Source organism: Chroicocephalus ridibundus, chromosome 4 (assembly GCF_963924245.1).
Source record: "Chroicocephalus ridibundus chromosome 4, bChrRid1.1, whole genome shotgun sequence".
In the NCBI taxonomy this organism is placed as follows: domain Eukaryota; kingdom Metazoa; phylum Chordata; class Aves; order Charadriiformes; family Laridae; genus Chroicocephalus; species Chroicocephalus ridibundus.
In genome coordinates, this window is record NC_086287.1 from 15,989,257 (window position 1) to 16,009,645 (window position 20,389).

The following is a 20,389-nucleotide window of genomic DNA, read 5'->3' on the forward strand; positions in this document are numbered from 1 at the left end:
ACGCTGGGTCACTGCCACGCAGGCAGGGCACAATCTCCCTGCCTACAGTGAGTCATGCCTGGGGAGCCTGCGACATGTCAAAAGGTCTGGTTGTGACCAGCTCTCCTTGTGACACGTCGTGGTTTACCCTGATAAAATGCAGAAACGCGAGCTTACAGGTTCTTTTTGCATGTGTTTGTGGCACATTTTCAACTGAACTTTAAGTATCAGTGTACATTTGTTTCAACTGTTCTCATCAGAGCAGCTACTTATTTTTTTGACCTAAGTTGTTTGTGATTACTGATACGTACATATGAATTTATGCTTAATAAATTGCAGTGCTTCCAGGTCACAAAAATCATAGTTTACAAACTAGGAAAGAATGCTAACTGGCCAGAAAATTCTGTTTCTAAATTGAAAAATACTGTGGGAAAATGATTTTATAGTACTGAACAGTATTTCCTTGAGAGAGAGCGAAAGCTCCAAGTAGCGTCAGCCCTATTACTTTAATAGCTTTCTATTACCACAGATGTCACTATAGACAGCTTACATCCCCATTTTTCTTTCACATGCATAACCCAGAAGCTACAATTTCAACCACTACTTTGGACTCCAATTCTCATTATAATTAAGCATTCAAAACCCCATGACAGTTTTTAGTATCGTGCTTAGACTGCATAAATCCCTCATAAATTTTTCTCTCATTTGCGTAAACTATTGCAACAGTTTCTTAAACAAAACTTGAATGACTTGTAGATAATTATCTTGTAAATCAGAACATCAGAAGTGCAATGCACAGTGATTACTGACATGTACATATGAATTTATGCTTTTTCAAGAACATGTACAAGTCAATACCTCTTTGTTTAAATATGAGTACAGCCTCACAGTATTGAGCCATGTAACAGGTTACAACTAGGATCTATGCTTATTCCAGAAATAGTTATTTTTATAGGAAATATAGAGTATTTGCTATTACAGCTATTTACCTATCCACTAAAAATAACTTTTCTGAAAAATGAGCACTTTTAGTGCCCTGCACGTAGAGAAGGTCGTCCAAAAAACCAGGTACTGCTCTTCAAAACAGGGTGGTAACGGAAATTCACGAATCAAACCCCAAACTCACAGCAAGCAGAAACAAATGTGCGGGTTGAAAATATTTTCCTAACTTCTTTAATCAGCAGGGAGCTCAAGATTCTCCCCCCTTCCCCCCATCTTTCCTCCTCCGTTTCATAAGGGAAAACCAAGTGTGAACGCAGTAAGGCTCCAACAGGGGAAATCCTCTCCCTCGGTGCTGCCCGGGCCCCCCACGGCCCTAACGGTCCCCTCGGGGCCGCCCGGCACCCGCCAGGGCCCCCCCGCGAGCCGCAGGTACGCGCCCGCCTCCCCCGTGACGCCAGAGGCGCGCGGCGCGGCCCGGCCCGGCCCCGCCCCCACGGCGACCGCCACGTACCTCCTCGGCGCAGGCGGCTGCGCTGACGGCCTGGCCCCTCCCGCCATCTCTGGCCCCGGCGTCCGAGGCGCTTGCCCAATCAGAACCCTCCGCGACGCCTGGGCGGGGGTCAGGCCCGGCCAATCCCCGCGCTTCGAGGGGCGGGACCTGTCCCTATGGCAACGGGAGCCGGGGCCGCCGGAGTGCCGTGGGACTGTCGCGCCGCACCGCACCGAGCCGTACCGCACCGCGCCATACCGTACCGTACCGTATCGCACCGTGCCGCCCCGTCGATCCCCAGGAGGCCGCGCCGGGGGACGCTCCCTTCACATCCCCGCGCGCAAGGAGACACCTCGCCCTTAAGAAGCCAGCGGCTCGTCTCCCGCCGCAGCGGGACCGAAAGGTAGCGTCGCCCGTCCCAGGCCGGCCCTGGGGCGGCGGTGCCCCTCCGGTTGGGTGGCGGAGGGGGCCTGCGAGGGGCGGCCCGCGGGCGCGGAGCGGGGCGGAGGCCCGGCGGGGGGACAGCTCCTGTCAGGGAGAGCCATTGGAGCCGCGCGGATGTGTGTGTGTGGGGGGGCGCGCGCGCTCCCTCGCGGGGGGGTTTAACCGCCCTCCCTCCTGTCAGGTTTGAAAACGTGAAATAACGGTAACGCGGGAGCGGGGGGAAGCGGTGCGCGATGTGGCGGCGGGCGGGAGACAGCAGCCGTGCGGGGCCAGGGGCTTTCTCGCGTGTGTGCCGGGGGGTGGAGGCGGCGGGAGAAGGGGGGGGGAGCGTCCGAAGTTTGGGCGAGGGTGTCCTGCCGCCTGCCAGGAAGGCGGCTCCGCCGGCCCCCTCCCTCCCTGCGGCCGTTCCGCACGGGTGCCCTCCGCAGGAGTCCCTGGCTTTGCAGGAAGTAACACTTGGGCAGCCCCGCTGATGGGCACGTAAGCGATTGGCTTTAAAGCGCCGGGAGAAATGGATGCATACCTGGCGGCGGCGGCGGCAGCGGCAGCGAAATCGAAATCCTGACGGGCTGGTAATTGCACAACCGCAGGAAAAACTTGGGCTGCTTTGTCCAGGAGACCAGACTGGTTTCACTAGAAAGGGAATAGCTTTTCAGCATTATGCTTGCTATAGTACCGCTGGCGGAGCTCGGTAAAATACTCTAGCGTGAGGCTAGCCACTGTACTCAGAAAATATTTCAAAAGAGGAAAAGGTTGAAACATGGTTGTAGAGAGGTAACTTTTTTTTTTCCTGAAAAGGACATGGCTATGGTTTTCAAAAGCGTTCACGTTTGGCAGCACGTTTTAGTAAGCCTGTAGGAGAGAAAGCCTCTGTTGTTTGAGTTGTAAGTATTTGCTGTGGAGAAATAATGTTCAGCATTTTCAAAATTCGACCATCACAGTAACAAAAATGAAGCACCAGTACACCACAGTATCAAGTTCAACGTAGAGGTTTGCTTTGCATCTTGTTTGTCATCTTGTTTTCTCCCACTTTAAAGAAAAGACCTGTAGTTGATTCAGTATTAGTGCAGTTGTGCCCTGAATTCTGACGTGACTGTCCTTCTCCACTAAACAGAGCAGCATGGGAGAGATTCCTACTCTAAAGACCGGATAGGAGATGAAAAGCCACTCAAAAATTGTTTGAAGCCAGGTTTTGTGGTAACCTTTATTGACCTTTGCATAAGACTCACAAAGGTTTATGGGAGAAGCCCACATTTCTGTGAGCATGTAAGATCCACTTATATCTCTGGCTATCAGTTGCTACACAATGATTTTGTACGGTCACAGTGCAACATCCACCGTGGGCCAGGCGCAAGTTATTAACCACATTACATACAGTAACTCCTAACTGCGATTATGTATTTTCCTTTTTCATTGCTATTGTAATCTTTTGGACAGTGGCAGTATTTTATTTTAGAATAAAATAGATAGTTATATAAAAAAAGTAATAACATAAGTCTATCTTTAAAAAAAAATGTGTTGTAGTAGAACAATGTGAATCTCATTCACTTCTAACGAAAATAATTAACAGACAAAAAAGGGGGAAAAACATTAATATTGCTCATTGGGTCTGCTTAAAATTTGCATTAGCTATTGGATGCAAAGGCATTCAATGTAGGCATCTGATATAAATTTGCTTGTGACTTGGTGCTATAACACGGCTTGACAGATCATTATCTGATATGTGAAATTATATTCAGAAAACCCCATCAAGCAAATAAAAACTAAGCAAGAACAACAAAAAGGATTATTTTTTTAATAAGATGAATAAGCTTCCATACCTTGGCTGTGTAGCAATGTAGTATAGTAATATTGCTGAACATAAACTTTTTGTCATATAAACCAAGTTAAAGGGTTTGTGTCAAAAGCTGCCCCTTTTATAACTTAAATTGGGATCATGAAAGGGGAGAACAGTAGTTCTCTGAGATAATAAAAAATATAAAATATTATTATATTGACTCAAATGTCAGAGGTGTGGAAATATTGACCCATGCTTCTAGTGATATACTGACTAAACAAATATGCTTTACAAAAGAAAGATAAAATCCTTTACTGTTAAGTTAAAAGGCCGTATCAATGTTGCCTTGATTTGGACTCCTGTGCAGCAAAGGTGTTTATCTAGTGAGGTATTGTGCTCTTGTCTGTTTGATTGCTCAGTAAGCAGAAGAAATCTCTGTGAAAGTTCCTGTTAGATACATAGTAGATATAAGCCTGCTGGATAGGGATGTGCTTGTATGTAGCTAAAAACATGGCCATGTACTTAAGCCAAATTGAATGAAATCAGAGGCAAAAATCATGTTAATTTTGACAGTTTTTGCTCTTAGGATTTGACGGAAGAATGAAAGAAACTGCATTTTATTAGAATTGTTTTAATCATATTCAGTTGTAAATATTATTCTTCATCATAGGATTCAGGAAATATGTAGTCCATTTTCATGATTACGTTTCTCATACTTTATATTCTTTATAAAACAAGAGTGGGATGTTTATGCATATTCTGGTTACTACGTAAGTAAGAATCAATGGTAATTAACAAATTATGGAAATAAATCTCATTAGGCAGCTGTCATTAAGTGCCTAAATATTTTTAAATCTGGCTCCATATCATTAGATCTAAATTTATTCTTGTTCACTATTTTGTATTTTCTTTCCAAAGGGTGATAAAAGTACCTTAAAGTCCTGGGGCATTCAGGGTTTACTTTAGCATCATCATTTGTTGTTGATTAGAGCAAAATGCATATTAGTAGAATGATTGAAATACTTTTTGATTTGAGACTAGGGTTTAAGCAAATACTTTGGTTGCCTGTAGTAGCATATTTGAAATGAAGTTGTTTTTTCACACCGGCACTGGCAAAATTACTGTTTGGATTTATACAAAAGGAATTTGTGAGATTCCAGATTTGCTGTTGTATTTTGTTCTGTATGGGAACTGAACTTGTAGTACAGGAAGCTATATTTATACTGGTAATTTTTTTTCAAATTTGCTTTTGAAGTTGATAAGAGTTTTGTCAAGTATGCATTGAATTCAATAGAAGTTTTTGTGTATTAGTTTCATAAATCTTTTTTTTGTAGCCAACTTTATTGAAAAAAATTGATAAAATTATGCAAGTCCCTTTTAAAAACAAGACTAATATTGCAGCATTCTTCAGTTAGTAAGATAGCTTTGCAGACACTGACACTTATTTTTCTGTAACAATGATAGGAAAGTTCCTTGGAGACAGGTAGTATATGAACGTGTATGTGTATTTGTGTGTGTGCACACAGGTTTTTAAATAATGAACCATTAACATTGCAACAAGAAGAAAAAATGATTGTGTTTTAAAACTTTATTTACAACAGAGCTGAGCACATGTAGCAGCAGGCCATATGTTTTGCTTCAATGCCATTTTTATTTCTGGACATACAGTTGCCTTCTAAATAGTACTTTCTTCCTTCCCACTTGAGCATTCATAGTTCGTGTTACTATATAGTATCCCCCATCATTTGGGTGACTCATTTAATAAAATAGCTGAAGTGTATTTTTTAAAAAAAAGGTTTTGTCAGCAAATGTTGCACTACACACAGTTATGGCATGCTGTCTTTCCTGAGAAGCTGAAAAAAGAAGCTGTTTTATCAGCCAACTTCTAACTGTAAAGAGAAGTACTGCCTATGAAGATTGTTCACTTCTCCAATGTCCAGCATTAAAATAGGAAGTCACAGCACGGTCATAACTATAGAGAATATTGCTATCATCCTGCATGTCTGCACCATGTCTTACACAGGTTTAATTACTTCCATATCAGATACAGCAGGCATAAGTGAAATTTTATGAATAGGTAGGCATATTTGTGTATTCTATAAGTCTGGATTTATGTTTACATTATGTTTACATCATAGTACACACGGGTTTGGCAAGTGCAAATGTGCAATATGACATTTACAGTGTTGTGCTGTCTTGGCTCATAATCATCCGCTGAGCTTCTACATGTGCAGACATTACACACTGTACACTGATATCACTGTATGGTTTTGCCTATCTCAGTTTTAGAAAATTTGACATTGGGTGTTACTTCTTTAAAAAGAATTTGTGCTTTGCTAGGAAGGTGATGGAGACATCAGTACCAGAATCATACTGTTTTCTGGGCAATAGGTGGTAAGTTAATGAAAAGTAAATTTTCAGGTCTATATTATAAACTCCTGACAGTTGTGTAAAATAGGTATACTAAGCCCACATTTAGCTGCTTGTGTTAAAGTTGCTAGAACAAACCTTGGAAGCTGTATTTTGTACTTCTCTTTCGAAGCCTGTAGCTCTTTGTAATTCAAATGTCTGATCCTGTTTCACTGAAGTTGATAGGAATTTGTGATTAACTTTGGTGAGGTCAAGACCAAGGTTGCTGGCAGACAGCCTGCTTCTTTTCCAATTGTATTCTTCTGTTCATGCAAGTACATGGGTGGCTCTGTTTTCTGCTGACTGTTTCATTCTTTTAGTTCTCACTCTGTTTTTTAAAAATACTTTATACTCAGGTTTTTACTTTTTGTTTTCCCTGAAAGCTTAGGATATTGGCTTTGTTTATAAATTACAGTATTTGTCCGTTCTAAAGCACTACCTTTATGATTAGTTCTCTTTATGTATTACAAGTAGAAATGTTTGTTTATCCCTCTAGGAACGATGAGATTGAATTCTGATACAAGCAGATTAGAGTTGTGCTACCTTTTTATCTAGGTGGGCTACACGTCTTGGACTAAAATAACTTAATTTCCAGATGACATTTGTAACATTAGCTCTGTCCATCTGTCGTTAAGAAAATAACGAGTCAGCTGGGCAGATTAATGACAATTTGTATTCCTATTAAACTATATATCAGTAGGAAGAATAGTAATAATAATAGGCTCAAGAGATGCACCCGTGGCAGGGCACAAGGATATATGCTGTGCATTAGGTACCACTAATGGCAGTGATCAAATCGACATTGCTTCTCTTCTGCAGCACTGTGATTGTCTGTTGACTTGGTAGCTCCTAGTCCTTACAGGAGAAATCACATCTGTGGGTCAGAAACGTAGACTCATCCTAAAGTGTCTGGGAAGGAATGGGCATCCAGGAATGAGTTTCTCAAACATCAAGAACTGTTCAAGGTAGCTGGTAATAGGCTGAGAGTGGGATAAACTTTTAATAGTAAAGAGTTTAGTGGAACAGAAACTGGAACCCCAGTTTTCCTCTCATACTGCCTCTTGTCACTCTTCCCTCTAGTTGCTGAATTTGAGAATCATGCTCAGTTTTTTCTTGCAGCTGATTAATGTTAGAATTTGCAATGGGCCTGGTTTCTGTCTTATAATACGTGTCAGAGTAGAATGTACTCGGTGACTCAATTGCAACTGTCACACTCTAAAAGTTGACACATGTCTTAGTCACCTGCTTTTATTGAGGGAATTTTGATGAATATAGTCTTGGACTAATAGATACCTAAATACAGTAACTCCATCTTCACTAGGTAATTATTCTTTATTCTAATAAATGTATGTTATAGCACAGATTGTGTGAACAGTTGGGTTCCTCAAAATACTACTGGAAGTCCTGTGTTGAGCATAGTAGTCTACAAAGTCAGCTGCAATGATAGAGATATTTTTTGCTTATTCATTTTGGTATTCTCTGCTTCTAATTCTTCCTGGTACTTGTGGATTTTTTTGCCTGTGTTATCAGAAAGGCTACAATAAAAACACCCTGTGCACAACCTGAAACAAAACTGCCTGATAGGTAGTAGATGGGCCTCTTTTCAGAGCAGCTTGTATTACATCGAATAGATATGAAGAACATATTGCAATATCATCCAGTCCTTCCCATTATGTATGACAACGTGTGATTACAAAGGTTGGTATTTCCAAGGGAACCCAAATTGGCCAGGAGCACAAATCCCACAGAAAGTCAGCAGACCCAATGGCAATTAGTTTGATTAGGGCTTCTGGTAGATAAGCTTTGCTGACTGCTGCAGAGGTAGTTTAAAATGATATAGCTCTAGTTGCCCATCCCAAATCTGCTGGAGGTTAGTGCTCCCTTATATGAGGTTTGGCAGACCTACATGGTTGCTTATACCTCAGTTGTTTCAGTTCAGCATGGACATTTTATGTATCAGTTTTCCTGAGTAGCAAGGGAAAAACTCCTAAAAATTTAACGGTGTGCCCCCCTTTGTCCTAAACTGACAATCCCCGTCTCCACAATCACTAAAGGTTGTAGGTCAGCAGCTTAAAAAAGATTATTTATGTCTTTAAAATGGATCAAAGACTAGATGTCATCATTGAAAATGGCTTTAGTACTTGCCGTAGGCAAAGAATGAATCAGTGCCATAAATATGGCTAGCACTTGAGTTTCTGGCTTCTCTGCCATGGTTCAGCTAGCCACATATGATTTTAAAAAACACTGTTTACACACCTTACATAACTAGAGTGGCTTATGATAATACTAAATTACTTTTATTTCTGTAATTTTGTATATATGAAAATAATTTGGTCAGGAAAATATTTATCCATCTATCGGGATCCAAATTTTTAGCATTCTCAAAGCTATAGTTTCTTTAAATGATACTTCAAACATTGATACTTCAAAACCTTTTTAAAAACAACATTTCTAAAATACTGAGAGTATAGTTATTATTCTCATATACTTTGTAAGTCTTTTATTTTTTCTTAGTTTTGTTTCATATCCATTACATGCTTATGACCTTTCACTTACCAGTTTGATAGACTGCCCCATTCATACTCTGCTGGAATTTCAGCAAGGTTGATTTTTGGTTTACCCCTACATTTTTTTTGACTGTGTTGCTCTGTGTTTAGAGAAGTTATTGCCCAGGCTGTTCATCCAGAAGCTTTCAAAGTGGATTTTGATGTTTTATTCTCTCCTATTCATTTTTTAAATACACTTAGTTGACAGATATTGAATTAAGTGTTTGCCTTGCTTTTACTTTCTTTGCTTTTTTTTTTTTTTAATCTGAAAAGGAAAGTACAATGGCTTCCTCACAACTGTATCTCAATCTGCTTTGGAAGTGAACCACCACCTTGCAAATATTCTCAGTCCTAGTTATAGAATTTATAAACCTTTCTTGTTAAGAAACAATGCTCTGATAAAATCTGTAGCATAGCTTAGACCTCCCAAGGTTCTTCTATTTCAAATGGGATATCAAAGGACTGGAAAAGATTCAGAGAAAACTAACAAGCATGATCAAAGGTCTAGAGAAGCTTCTGTAAAAGGAATCAGTAGGTAAGCTAGCACCGAGCGATAACTGGTATATGATCACTGTTGCAGTGATAAATGGAAATGGTAATTAAGAATAAATTGTTTATACCTCTTCCAAGACAAGAACTTAGGGGGTCATTGAATGAGGTAAATGAATGACAGGTTCAGAGCAGAGATGGTTCACGCAACGTGCTATCTGTGGAACTACTTGCCATAGGGTGTTACAGATGATACAATTTTTTTATGGTTCAAAAATCAATTGAATAAAATACTAAAATAAAAATCCATTTAAGTAAATACAAGGTACAACCTGAATGTAGGAAAAGCCAAAGATCTCCAGTTGAGGTAGTCTAGAAATGACAGTGAGAATCACTGTTCTCATGTCCTTCCCTAAGCACCCATCATTGCAGACAGGATCCAGGGCTAGAGGGCCCTTTGCTCTTATGGAGCAGAGATGTCGTTATGCTCCTGAGGAAGCATATTGAATTATAAATATGATGAGGGTTGGTCATGTTATAGGTAGTCTGTTACAGAAACACTATTTTCTATTTCTGTCCAACCTGCTGCATAGGTTACGCTATTTCCACTTTCCATTTGTTGTATTCAAGCCTACGTGGTGATCTATCTGTGTTTGTATGTTGACAGGTCTATCAAAATGCCTTGGTAAGGATAAAACAGGCAACAGTGTTCAGAGAATGACTCTAACATGAGACATGGCAATCTACTTCTGGGAAAAAGAGGACAAAATTAGGTGGTCTTGTCCATGCAAGATAGAAAAAATTAAGTGACAGTAGGGTTATGGTTGTCTGCCAGCTAAAAAAACTGATGGCCTGCATGACTTCTGCGCCAATCCATTAACATGGTCATTTGGTTTATAGAAGTCATCCAGTTAGTACTCAGAAATATTCCATCTTGGCATCTACATCAAGATTAGGAGACTTGAAAACCTGGTATTTGTTAGTTATTATAATTTCCTGTTATTTAATCCTGTTGAAATTACAAACCCTGGCACAGCCCCTGGTAAGGGCTCTTGCCACACTGCCCAAGTTGCAGAAGGCAAAGGCAAGTGGGAGAATGAGGAACGGCCCACTGTAGGAGAAGACCAGGTTTGAGACCATCTGAGGAACCTGAAGGTGCACAAGTCCATGGGCCCTGATGAGATTCATCCTTGGATCCTGAGATAACTGGCAGATGAAGTTGCTAAGCTACTATCCCATCATATTTGAGAAGTCATGGCAGTCCAGCAAAATTCCCACTGACTGGAAAAGGGGAAACATAACCCCCATTTTTAAAAAGGGAAAAAAGGAAGACCTGGGGAACTACAGGCTGGTCAGTCTCACCTCTGTGCCCGGCAAGATCATGGAGCAGATTGTCCTGGAAAGTCTGCTAAGGCACATGGAAAATAAGGAGGTGATTGGTGACAGCCAACATGGCTTCATCAAGGGCAAATCATATCTGACAAATTTGGTGGCCTTCTACAACGGGGTTACAGCATTAGTGGACAAGGGAAGAGCAACTGACAATCTACCTCAACTTGTGCAAAGCATTTGACACTGTCTCACACAACAACACACTGGAGCACCCTTGATATGAAGACAGGTTGAAAGAGTTGGGGTTGTTTAGCCTGGAGAAGAGAAGGCTCCAGGGAGACCTTATAGCAGCTTTCCAGTACTTAAAGGGGGCCTACAGAAAAGGTGGAAAGGGACTCTTTATCAGGGAATGTACTGATAGGATGAGGGGTAACAGTTTTAAACTGAAAGAGGGTAGATTTAGATTAGATATTAGGAAGCAATTCTTTACTGTGAGGGTGGTGAGATACTGGAACAGGCTGCCCAGAGTAATTGTGGTTGCCCCATCCCTGGAAGTGTTCAAGGCCAGGTTGGATGGGGCTTTGAGCAACCTGGTCTAGTGGGAGATGTCCCTGCCCATGGCAGGGGGGTTGGAACTAGATGATTTTTAACGTCCATTCTAACTCTAACCATTTTATAATTCTTTGATTTATACTACAATATTCTGTAATTAAAAATATCTGAAGTATTGGGACTCTGGCATTTTTTGAAGTGATAGCGAGTAACTAACTCCTTCATTCATCAGGCCAACTCCTTCATTCTGCAGGCCAACATCTTGAGTAGAAGTGTAGAAATTAATTTACTAGTTTCAGCAAATCAGTCTGGTTTTGGGTTTCTTTTTGTTTGTGTGTTTGCTTGTTTTCCAGGAATGATCTAGGCAAAGCTAATCAGACTTGCTGTTGTGGATCTGACAGTAGTGCTGACATTGAATCTAATATGCTTAGTATGGCAGCAACAATAGCTCCTGCTATCCCATCTGGTAATCATCAGACGTTAGTCATTTTTTAAATGAAAGTAATAGGTATTTGCTATAACTGAGCAGAATCCATGTAGGCTCTTCTTGCTGAAGATGCGATTAAGAAAAAACAGAGAATTCTTGTCATTCTTGAGCCTTTGAAATGTAAAACAAAAGATGGATACGTGGATGTATTTTTATCTTCAGCTATTCCCTCATCCCCAGCAAAAGAAAGAATCTCTCTGCACATCTTATATGCATTTCCCATTTTTTTACTTAATAAGAGTGCTTTCTTTTACATAATACTTATATGAATAAAGGGTGTCATCAATGCTTATTATTAAGTAGGTACCATTATCTACATTTATTGCCTTACTAAAACAGCAGTTTAATCCAAGCAAAAGTAATGTTTCACTGTCAAGTACCAGAGCATGTAGTCAGGAAAACTGGCACTGACACTGTAATTACAGTTTGTCCCTCCTACCCCTACAAAAAAAAGATTTGCTGCTGGGGGACGTAAGTACTTGTGATAAAATTATGTACATAACTAGTTAAAGCACTTGTACAGAAATTTTCCTTGTAGCAGGTGTACTTTTGGTTTGTTTGACTGCACATTTCTTGAATATTATATCTTTTTCTATGATATATCTAAGCTAATTCTAGACAGCATTTGACTGGCAACTTTTGCTTTCCAGGAGGTGATTTATATTATTAATGTAACACTGGAGTTTGCTCAAGCTTTTTATAGAATATGCAGAGACTGTGGACTGTCATAGACTAAATTGGCTGCATTGTCTCAAAAGCATGACTTCATTGTCAGATGCTGGATTACCATCATTGCTTTTTTAGCTGTATTTCTGGTATTCGCAGTGTTTAAGTATTCCGTCTTACCAGTTTCTGAATGAATTGAGCTATTTTCAACCAAATGTGATAGAGGGAGAGAAGATGGAGCTTGGTGGTCATCAAACTGTGTGAGTTAGCCCCATGGAAGACACCAAAGAAAGTCTAGGAGAGACTGACTTAATAAAGCCCCAGCCTCAGCAACAGTTTCAGATAGTGTGAACACTTTTTTAGGAATCACTGTCAAAGTGAAATATGGATATAACATGGATTGTAAAATATTTTTCCTGCAAATAAATTTTGGAGGAAATCTTGACTCCAAATTAGGGAAAATACTCCATTGCTGAAACATAAAAACTACTGGCATTACTACGCTAAGATCTGATTCAATGCCCGTGATTATCTTTAGGAGTTTGCCAATAACATCAGGAAAGACATGATCAGAGTAGGAACATCAGTATTAGTTATGCAAGACTTGGCCATCCTAAACAAGCACATGAACATTGGGTGTTCCCACCTGTTCTGTGGAGCCATTGCTAATACCTCAACATGTTAAAAACCTCTCACTGTTTACAGTACAACTTAGGCTTGCCACACAACTGTAAGGTAATCTGAGGATATCTGCTTATGTAATAACGGCTGTTAAAAATTAAAGCTGTATTTAATTCTTTGAGTTTTAGTGTTCCTTGAGAGCAGTAGAACATATGGGAAGTGGGTTATTACGGGTATCTATTTAGGAACGTCAAAAAATTCTAATCAGTACAGTATGATGACATATTTATGTTAATTTTTGTGACATGGTCTCATTTCAGATGAAGTGGCTATCTGTCCTGCCCCAACAGTGTATTTTGCTGATGACATGTCTCCTAATGGCCTTGGAAGCTGTACCTATAGACATAGATAAGACGAAAGTCAAAGGAGAAGGTCATGTAGAAGGAGAGAAGGTAGAAAATCCAGTAAGTATAATGAAATTTATCTAATTAAGTATTTTTCCCTAATTGTTAGTAATCTGGCTATAGCGAACTCCCTGACACTTAGATGTTCTTTACTGGAGTTACTTGCAGGAAGGAAACTAATACTAGTCAGTATTGTCAAACAGCCTACCATCTACTGTGGTTTAAGTTGTTCTCTTTTATTTTTTTTCCATGAGCTGCTAAAGGTGAGGTGGCATATGGAAGGAATTCCCCAGCTTACAGTAGAAAGAACTGCTTACTGGTCCACAAAGACTTCTTCCAAGTGATTGAGTGGTGGCTTAGGAAATTCCAGTCAGTGATTCCAATTCAGTGTGTCCAATAGAAGAGTACTGAATGAATTGCACTCTTTTTAAAAAAAACAACAAACTATATTAACATGACAGGTGCTTGTGCATGACATGGATTCCTAAACATTTTTCTCCTCTTCCTTGTCAGTTGCTGAAACAAATTAATCATAAGAGTAAGTTGTTATAGGGCAATGATGGAAATCAGAAAAACCAAAGATGTGTAAGACAGGATAATGCCTGTGTTGCTGAGATTTGAGTTTCAGTTTAATCGTTGTATTTAAACAATGATTATGAAATGTTTGGTAGTATATTTGTTCCTCAGTTTCACATTTTTATTTTGAAGGATACAGGACTTTATTACGATGAATATCTCAGGCAAGTAATAGATGTCTTGGAAACAGATAAGCATTTCAGGGAGAAACTCCAGACTGCTGACATAGAAGAAATAAAGGTAAGTACAAAATAATAATAAAAAAAAGTTAAATAAGGTTAATTAAATCCATAATCATGAGCCATGTATGTTGTATTCCTTCTTCCTTTTCTTTCTTCATACTCCTCTCAATTTTTGTCGTCTTAAATTTCCTCTCATTTTTATTTACTTGGGTATTTAACTCTTACTAGATCTTTGTCTTTAGTCAAGGGACAGCAGAAGTTCTGTTCATTAAAGAATATCCCATAGCATAAAAAACCCAACCCCAACAACATATGCTTGAACGCACAGCTTTTGCCTTCTGCCTATCTACTAAAAAGCCAGTTTCAGACTTCCTACAGGTAGGTGAACCTTCATGTACATCAAAACAGCTGGAAGCGTAGCTGTTAACTGTTGCCTGATGAGTAATTTGGAACACTGTTTTGAACATAGAGGTATATCTGCCTTCTGAGATTAAGATAGTCTGTCACAAATGAATATGATGACATGGAAGAGAATTACAAGAAAGTCGTATTTTAAAGTCTAGGGAAGTTGAGGAATTGTGCTAGAGGTAAAGTCAGTGTATATAGGAATAAAATAGACCTCTGACTTTCTCCACTGCTGTCCTTTCTTTTGTGCCAATCCACATAGCACTCTCTCCAAAACCTCACCACATTCTTGTCTTTTCTACTTTAGTTCCTGGCTGTAGGTGGTGGCTGTTCTGCATTCCCCTTTATGAGCTAGAAATTCAGCAAGGGACAGGTAGGAAACAGTCTAAAGTGATAGACTTAAAGAGGAGATCCTGCCTTTTGCATTTCCTTTAATCCCTCATGTTGCCGTTGGCAGCTTTTGGCTCCTTTTTCTTCCGTGCTACATGTAGTGTAACCCTTGAACATTACTATCCATTTCCAGATCCTGATAAATATTCTTGCAATACACATTGGTGGCTGTTGCTGTCCTTGTACCTTCTCCCAAGTCTTACAGCTGTCATCAAGTGGATGAAGAACACAGCACTTTCTGTGCATCTCACAGTTCTTTTGAGTTAATTTGAAAACATTTGATCAAGAAATTTGTCACTTCTTAAATGTTATTAGCTGCTTCAAGGTCATGCTTTTGCTCTTTGAAGGAGCAAGATACTTAGAAATTCTCTTTTCAGAAAGCTTTTAGGATTCCTCTCTGTTTCTATAACCATAGGTTTAAAAAAATTTGAATCTGCTCTTTGAAAAAAATTTGAGATTCTTATCATATGGGCTCAGTATTGCCAAAGACTGCCACTAGTCTGCCGTCTTGCAGCTCATGTCTAATGGGAATCCTAAAGGCTACTTTCTTCTAGTTTTTACACATAACTTGTTTTTTGACAGAGTGGAAAACTAAGCAGAGAGCTTGATTTAGTAAGTCACCATGTGAGAACACGACTGGATGAACTAAAAAGACAAGAGGTGGCAAGATTAAGAATGTTAATTAAAGCTAAAATGGATTCCGTTCAAGGTAAGAATGCAAAATTTAACTAGGTGAGTTAACAGATGGGGTTGTGCTGGAAAGGTGCCCAAAATCTATCAGTTGTGCTTTGTTTGTTGTCAACAATAATGACTGTAAACCGAAAGTGAGTGTCCTTTCTGAGCTGGCCTAGGGCCAGTAACAGGAAGCTGGGGAGATGAGAAGTGCCATCTGTATTTTATAAATAACTAAACTTGATTCTGGCAGTGGATTTTTCCCATACTTCTAGTCTTTTTCAACCTCTTCTTTATTTTTGTAGTGCATCAATGTATAGATTACCCACTGAGAACTAGTAACATAGTAGGACTATGTTTAAGAATACAACATGATATGGCATTTCATGTCTTTACAGGGTAAAAAATGACTTGCGTTTTTGGTTTGGTTTTTTTTTTCTTACAGTCAATTAACACAAAGTTCTCCATTTTCTCCTTTCCACCAATTAGCATTACTGTAGATTATAGATTATTATTATATATTATAGATTTATAACAAACATTAAACATCTCAGTTCAGAAGATTATTTTTGAAGCAGTTTTAAGCTCCTGAATAAAGAAAAACATTTGGAATGAAAAGAATTTTCCATAGCATTTTCTTAATTGCTAATAAAATCATACAACTCAGGCAATTTCTTTTAATGAATAAAGTATACAGGTTTCTAATGATTCTGATTGTTCTATGTTTGTGTGGGAAATGGTTCTATCCCTTTTTATTTCTTATTACCAAAGACTTTTTGAAGTTTGCATTTAGAACTAATTCTCTAAATTTTGTATTAGTGGTTTCTTTCTGAAGATAATCAGTAGCTCATAAACAAAGATCCTAATGATGGACTGCATGACCTTGTTTCTGAAATGCAGTTTTTCACAAAGAAGCTCTAATAAAAAGGTCTTAATTTGCCTATATAGATTATTTTATTATTAAAAATATTTGGAAGTTATGGGGAGGCATCCCACTGAATTGAATAGGTAACGTATCAATTTAAAATACTCCAAGAATAAGGATCTGTTTCTAGGCTAAGTTGAATTTAGAGGTGGCAAGTAGGCTGAAGAAATTTGCATGTGCAAATATGAGTTCATGGGGATGCTACTAGGGTCAGGAAAGCATGAGATTAATTTGGGAAAAAAAGATATTCACAGTGTAGTAGCTTTCCAATTAAGTCTTTACGTGCTACCATAGTATAATTAATGAATAATAATGTTAAGTTGGCTGAGGGCATCAAATCACCTTTCTGTCCTTTGCTTTCTTTTAATGAAAGGTCTAGTTCAGAGAGTACAGTTTACTGTTAGCTAGACAGTGCAGACCAGCAGTAGCCCCTCCACAGGAGTCCGTGCATTGCCTCACATACCTGCCAGACTCCGTGTTCATCTTCCTCAAGTGGCTCGTTAGCTGCCAAGAGCCCAGTCTCATGCTCCTGTTGCAGGCAAGCAGTCCAGTGACATCATGGTGACACTCACAGTGAGCTAGTTGACAGCAGGTAATGATACCTGATTGTTTACATAGTAATTTTGTGTATTTTGCATTTTTTTAATAGTTTAATGGACTGATTACTTCTAGCCCTCTCTACTTCCATAAGCCAAGAGTGCTTTAGAAAAATAATTCCCCCCAACAGATCAGATCTGTTACAGTGTAAGTGAGATCTTACATTTGGGAAAGAATAAGAACAGATTATTCCAGCTGAAAATATTCAGATGACTTCTAAGATGTGAAAACAAAGGGAGTGGGAAAAGATTTTGTGAATTTTATAATAAGCCCGACCAGCAAGTACTTCACACCACATGCAAAAATATGGCCAGACTATCTATAAAATACAGCTGCATCTGTACAACTATGCAACATCTTGGAACATGTACGAAAGAGCATTCTATAGTAACAGCAGGCAGAGCTGTTTGATTTCCTTTTATTTGTTCTGTTAATCTTTTCCCTGTAATACCACTTAATATTTTAGTCTTCTATCTGATCTAAAAAAAAAAAAGCACAGAAACCCCCCCATTTTCTTCCCTCTCAGATGGATAAGGTTTAGAAAAACCCAAACAACCAGACTTGAGATTATATTCTGCATATATTTAATCCTGATACAGATGTGTTTTTAAACATTTGCACCAAGATCCTACTAGACTGATCAGTACAAGACAGAAGAATGCTAGGGGTTAGGGGTTGGGTCTCAAATAAGACAGCAGTGTGGCAAGTAAATACTGTCAAATAGAATGAGTCTTTTCCCATAAATATAAGGAATGCGGGAAAATGGGTTTGGGGGCAGGTTTGTTTTTGTTTTGGTTTGGTGTTTTGTTTGTTTTTTAAAAAAGCTTATTATTACACTTCTAAAAAATGTTTCAAAAGCAGGCTAAGGCGCATATATTTCAACAGAAATTATGATCTCACCAGGGAGGAATGATGGTTGAAATCTGCCCCAGCCAGCGTTTGCTGTTTTGTGATAATACAAACACAGCATTGAGTGTAAGATAGATAGTTTACCAAAGAATAGTTTACCAAAGAATAACATGTTCAAAATGTTTTCTTTTTTTTTCCAAATAAATAAAATATTGTTTGCTAAGCCATCTAGTAAAAGCTTGTCAAAATTGTTATGTTTAATATATCAAAGTGTGTCCTGCTTATGATAGCATTATTATCTAGCATTAGCAGTTAGAAGCCATGGTAACAGCTAGAAAAGCCTGATGTAGAAATGTGTTTTGTTGTTAGTGCATTGTATATTGATATTGTTGGGTATAGTTCCTGTTATAAGGATGAGAAAAATGTTTTCAGCTTTTAGGCATAGGACCTGACTCTCCACTGTTTCGCACTTCTTGTTTTGCACAAATGAAATTTGAGTATCTGCTTATCTGATTTTATATAATTTTACACCATATTGTACATACATCTTTGGCCGGATATAATTCATTTTCATTTGCAAAATGTACAGGACAATAGAAGAGTCAGACTTCTCACACTTCAGAAAAAAGATGCAATTTGTTGTCTGTGATACTGCACATAACTTCAACTGTGTCATTTATATAAAAGGGAATAAAATATTTTTCTTAGTTTGTGAAGCTCAAATTGGTTGCACATTTCCTTGCTGAAACACAAGCCTTAATTTGTGCATGTTAAATTATTACGTGCAGTGAAACACTGACACATCAGAAGGAATATAGTGCAAACTGCTATCAAGTTTGCCAGTCTCCTTCAGGAAAAGCAACTTTAGAAGTCCTGTTATAATTGCTCAGACAGTGAAAAAATTATCCAGTCCTCAGGGAGCCTCAAGTGCTTACAAGGCACAAGCTCCTGTATGAAAGTTTTTAACTTCCTGATCTTGCTTGATTTAAAACTTATTTTAATGTTTTACATTTGTACCTTGTTCTTTCAGATACTGGCATAGACCATCAGGCTCTCCTTAAACAATTTGAACACCTGAACCATCAGAATCCTGACACGTTCGAACCTAAAGACTTAGATATGTTGATCAAAGCAGTGAGTGCTAGATATAAAATACTATGGGTTTTTTGGTATTAATTATTATGCTTTTTCTCTGGTAAAGGCAAATCCCTTTATATATACACCACTTTTTTATAAGCGAGATGCAGTTTTCATTTTCAGAGAAAAGTCATTCAGAGAGAAGTGTCTTCATTGTACACTTGAAAACTGTTGTCAGTGTGCACTATGTTGAATAACCCATAAATTTTGGAGTGGCATCTTAATAGGACTTGCATTCATGTGCCAGTATAAACAACTTCGGGAATAAAATACGCCTTTCTGGGAGCATTTAAATTAAATGCAGTTTTGATAGGGGTACATTTTTCCCAAGTGTATTTTCTGATTTTGAATTCTGAATGATTTAAGTGTCTCACAGAATGACATAAAAAAATCATCCCATAACTAGCCATTTGAATTTTGGGATCTGTTATATGTATCAAGCTGCAAAAACACAGCAGAGTAGAATTTAAGATATCAATATTAGAAATTGCATATGCTGGGCATGGCATTCAGTGTCTATTTAGCAGATTCGGTATCAATCACGGGTGAGGTTGGTTTTTTTTTTTTCCAGTGCATGTTTATTAAGGGGATGCAGTTAAGCTAAGCATGGCGTGGCTTTTTTCAACTGCTGGAAAAAATACGCTTCCCAAGGGGAAAAAAGGCTTTAATATCAGATACGCTTTAGCAAGCACTGCATGTTTGACGTGAGAATTTGACAGTTTTTGTATTTTCAAAATAAACGGAAAGCTAAGGTATATTTTAAGCTTCCTGTCATTTTTGTGGATTTTTTTTACCCTTGGAAAACTTTATCTCCATTTCTGTAAAATTATTTTTTATATAGGTATTATAAAGTTTCTTGCCACTTCTGAGCATCACTTCTGGGCAAATTCTGATTGGCTAGGAGAAGCATATCCTCAGCAGGGCAGTTCTTTCTCTTATTATATTATTTTTCTCATCTTTTCATTTCTCAGCTGAGATATTGACAGAGTGTAATGGGCATTTTAGGGGGTCTGTGCTTTGGAATTGTTTTTGAAAAGGTACAGTGAATCTGAAAATTAAAATGTAAATAATGGGAAGACTATATCAGGTATGAACATGTTACTTTGAAAAGCATTGCCAAAACATCCTGTAATACCTTGAGCTGTCTGAAAGTATCTGAAAAAATCTCTCAACTCTGTACAAGTACTTGTCAGAAATTCTTTGCTCATACCCTTTATCTCCATATAATTGGACTTTTTGATTTAATCTTTATTAAGCTACTGCAAACTAACTCCCATTATTAATGAAGGCACTTTTTTCATTAAATTGTAGGATAAGCTACAGATGTTCTTATTCTGAAATAAATAAGGAGTTAGTGGCACTATTGAAGCTGTGCTTAATTAGAATGAGACATACTTAACTTGAGTTAATTTATCATTAATTGATGAGAAAGGACACCTTGATGCCTTCTCTACAGTACTGTGTAGTTGCAAAAATTGTCCATCAGTTGAACCCTTGCAAGTTAATTTCTGTGAAAAT

The 20,389-nt window shown here is 38.6% G+C and overlaps 1 protein-coding gene across 1 annotated transcript in view; it reads left to right on the forward strand.

Moving 5' to 3' along the window:
* The first annotated feature begins 1,577 nt into the window (after positions 1–1,577).
* NUCB2 (nucleobindin 2) overlaps positions 1,578–20,389 on the forward strand; it is a 31,208-nt gene continuing 12,396 nt past the window's right edge. Inside the window, exons 1-5 of the mRNA XM_063332322.1 lie at positions 1,578–1,814; positions 13,055–13,198; positions 13,847–13,954; positions 15,274–15,400; positions 18,765–18,868. Of these exons, the coding sequence (XP_063188392.1) occupies positions 13,055–13,198; positions 13,847–13,954; positions 15,274–15,400; positions 18,765–18,868 (483 nt within the window). The 5' untranslated portion in view covers positions 1,578–1,814. The remainder of the gene's footprint in view (positions 1,815–13,054; positions 13,199–13,846; positions 13,955–15,273; positions 15,401–18,764; positions 18,869–20,389) is intronic.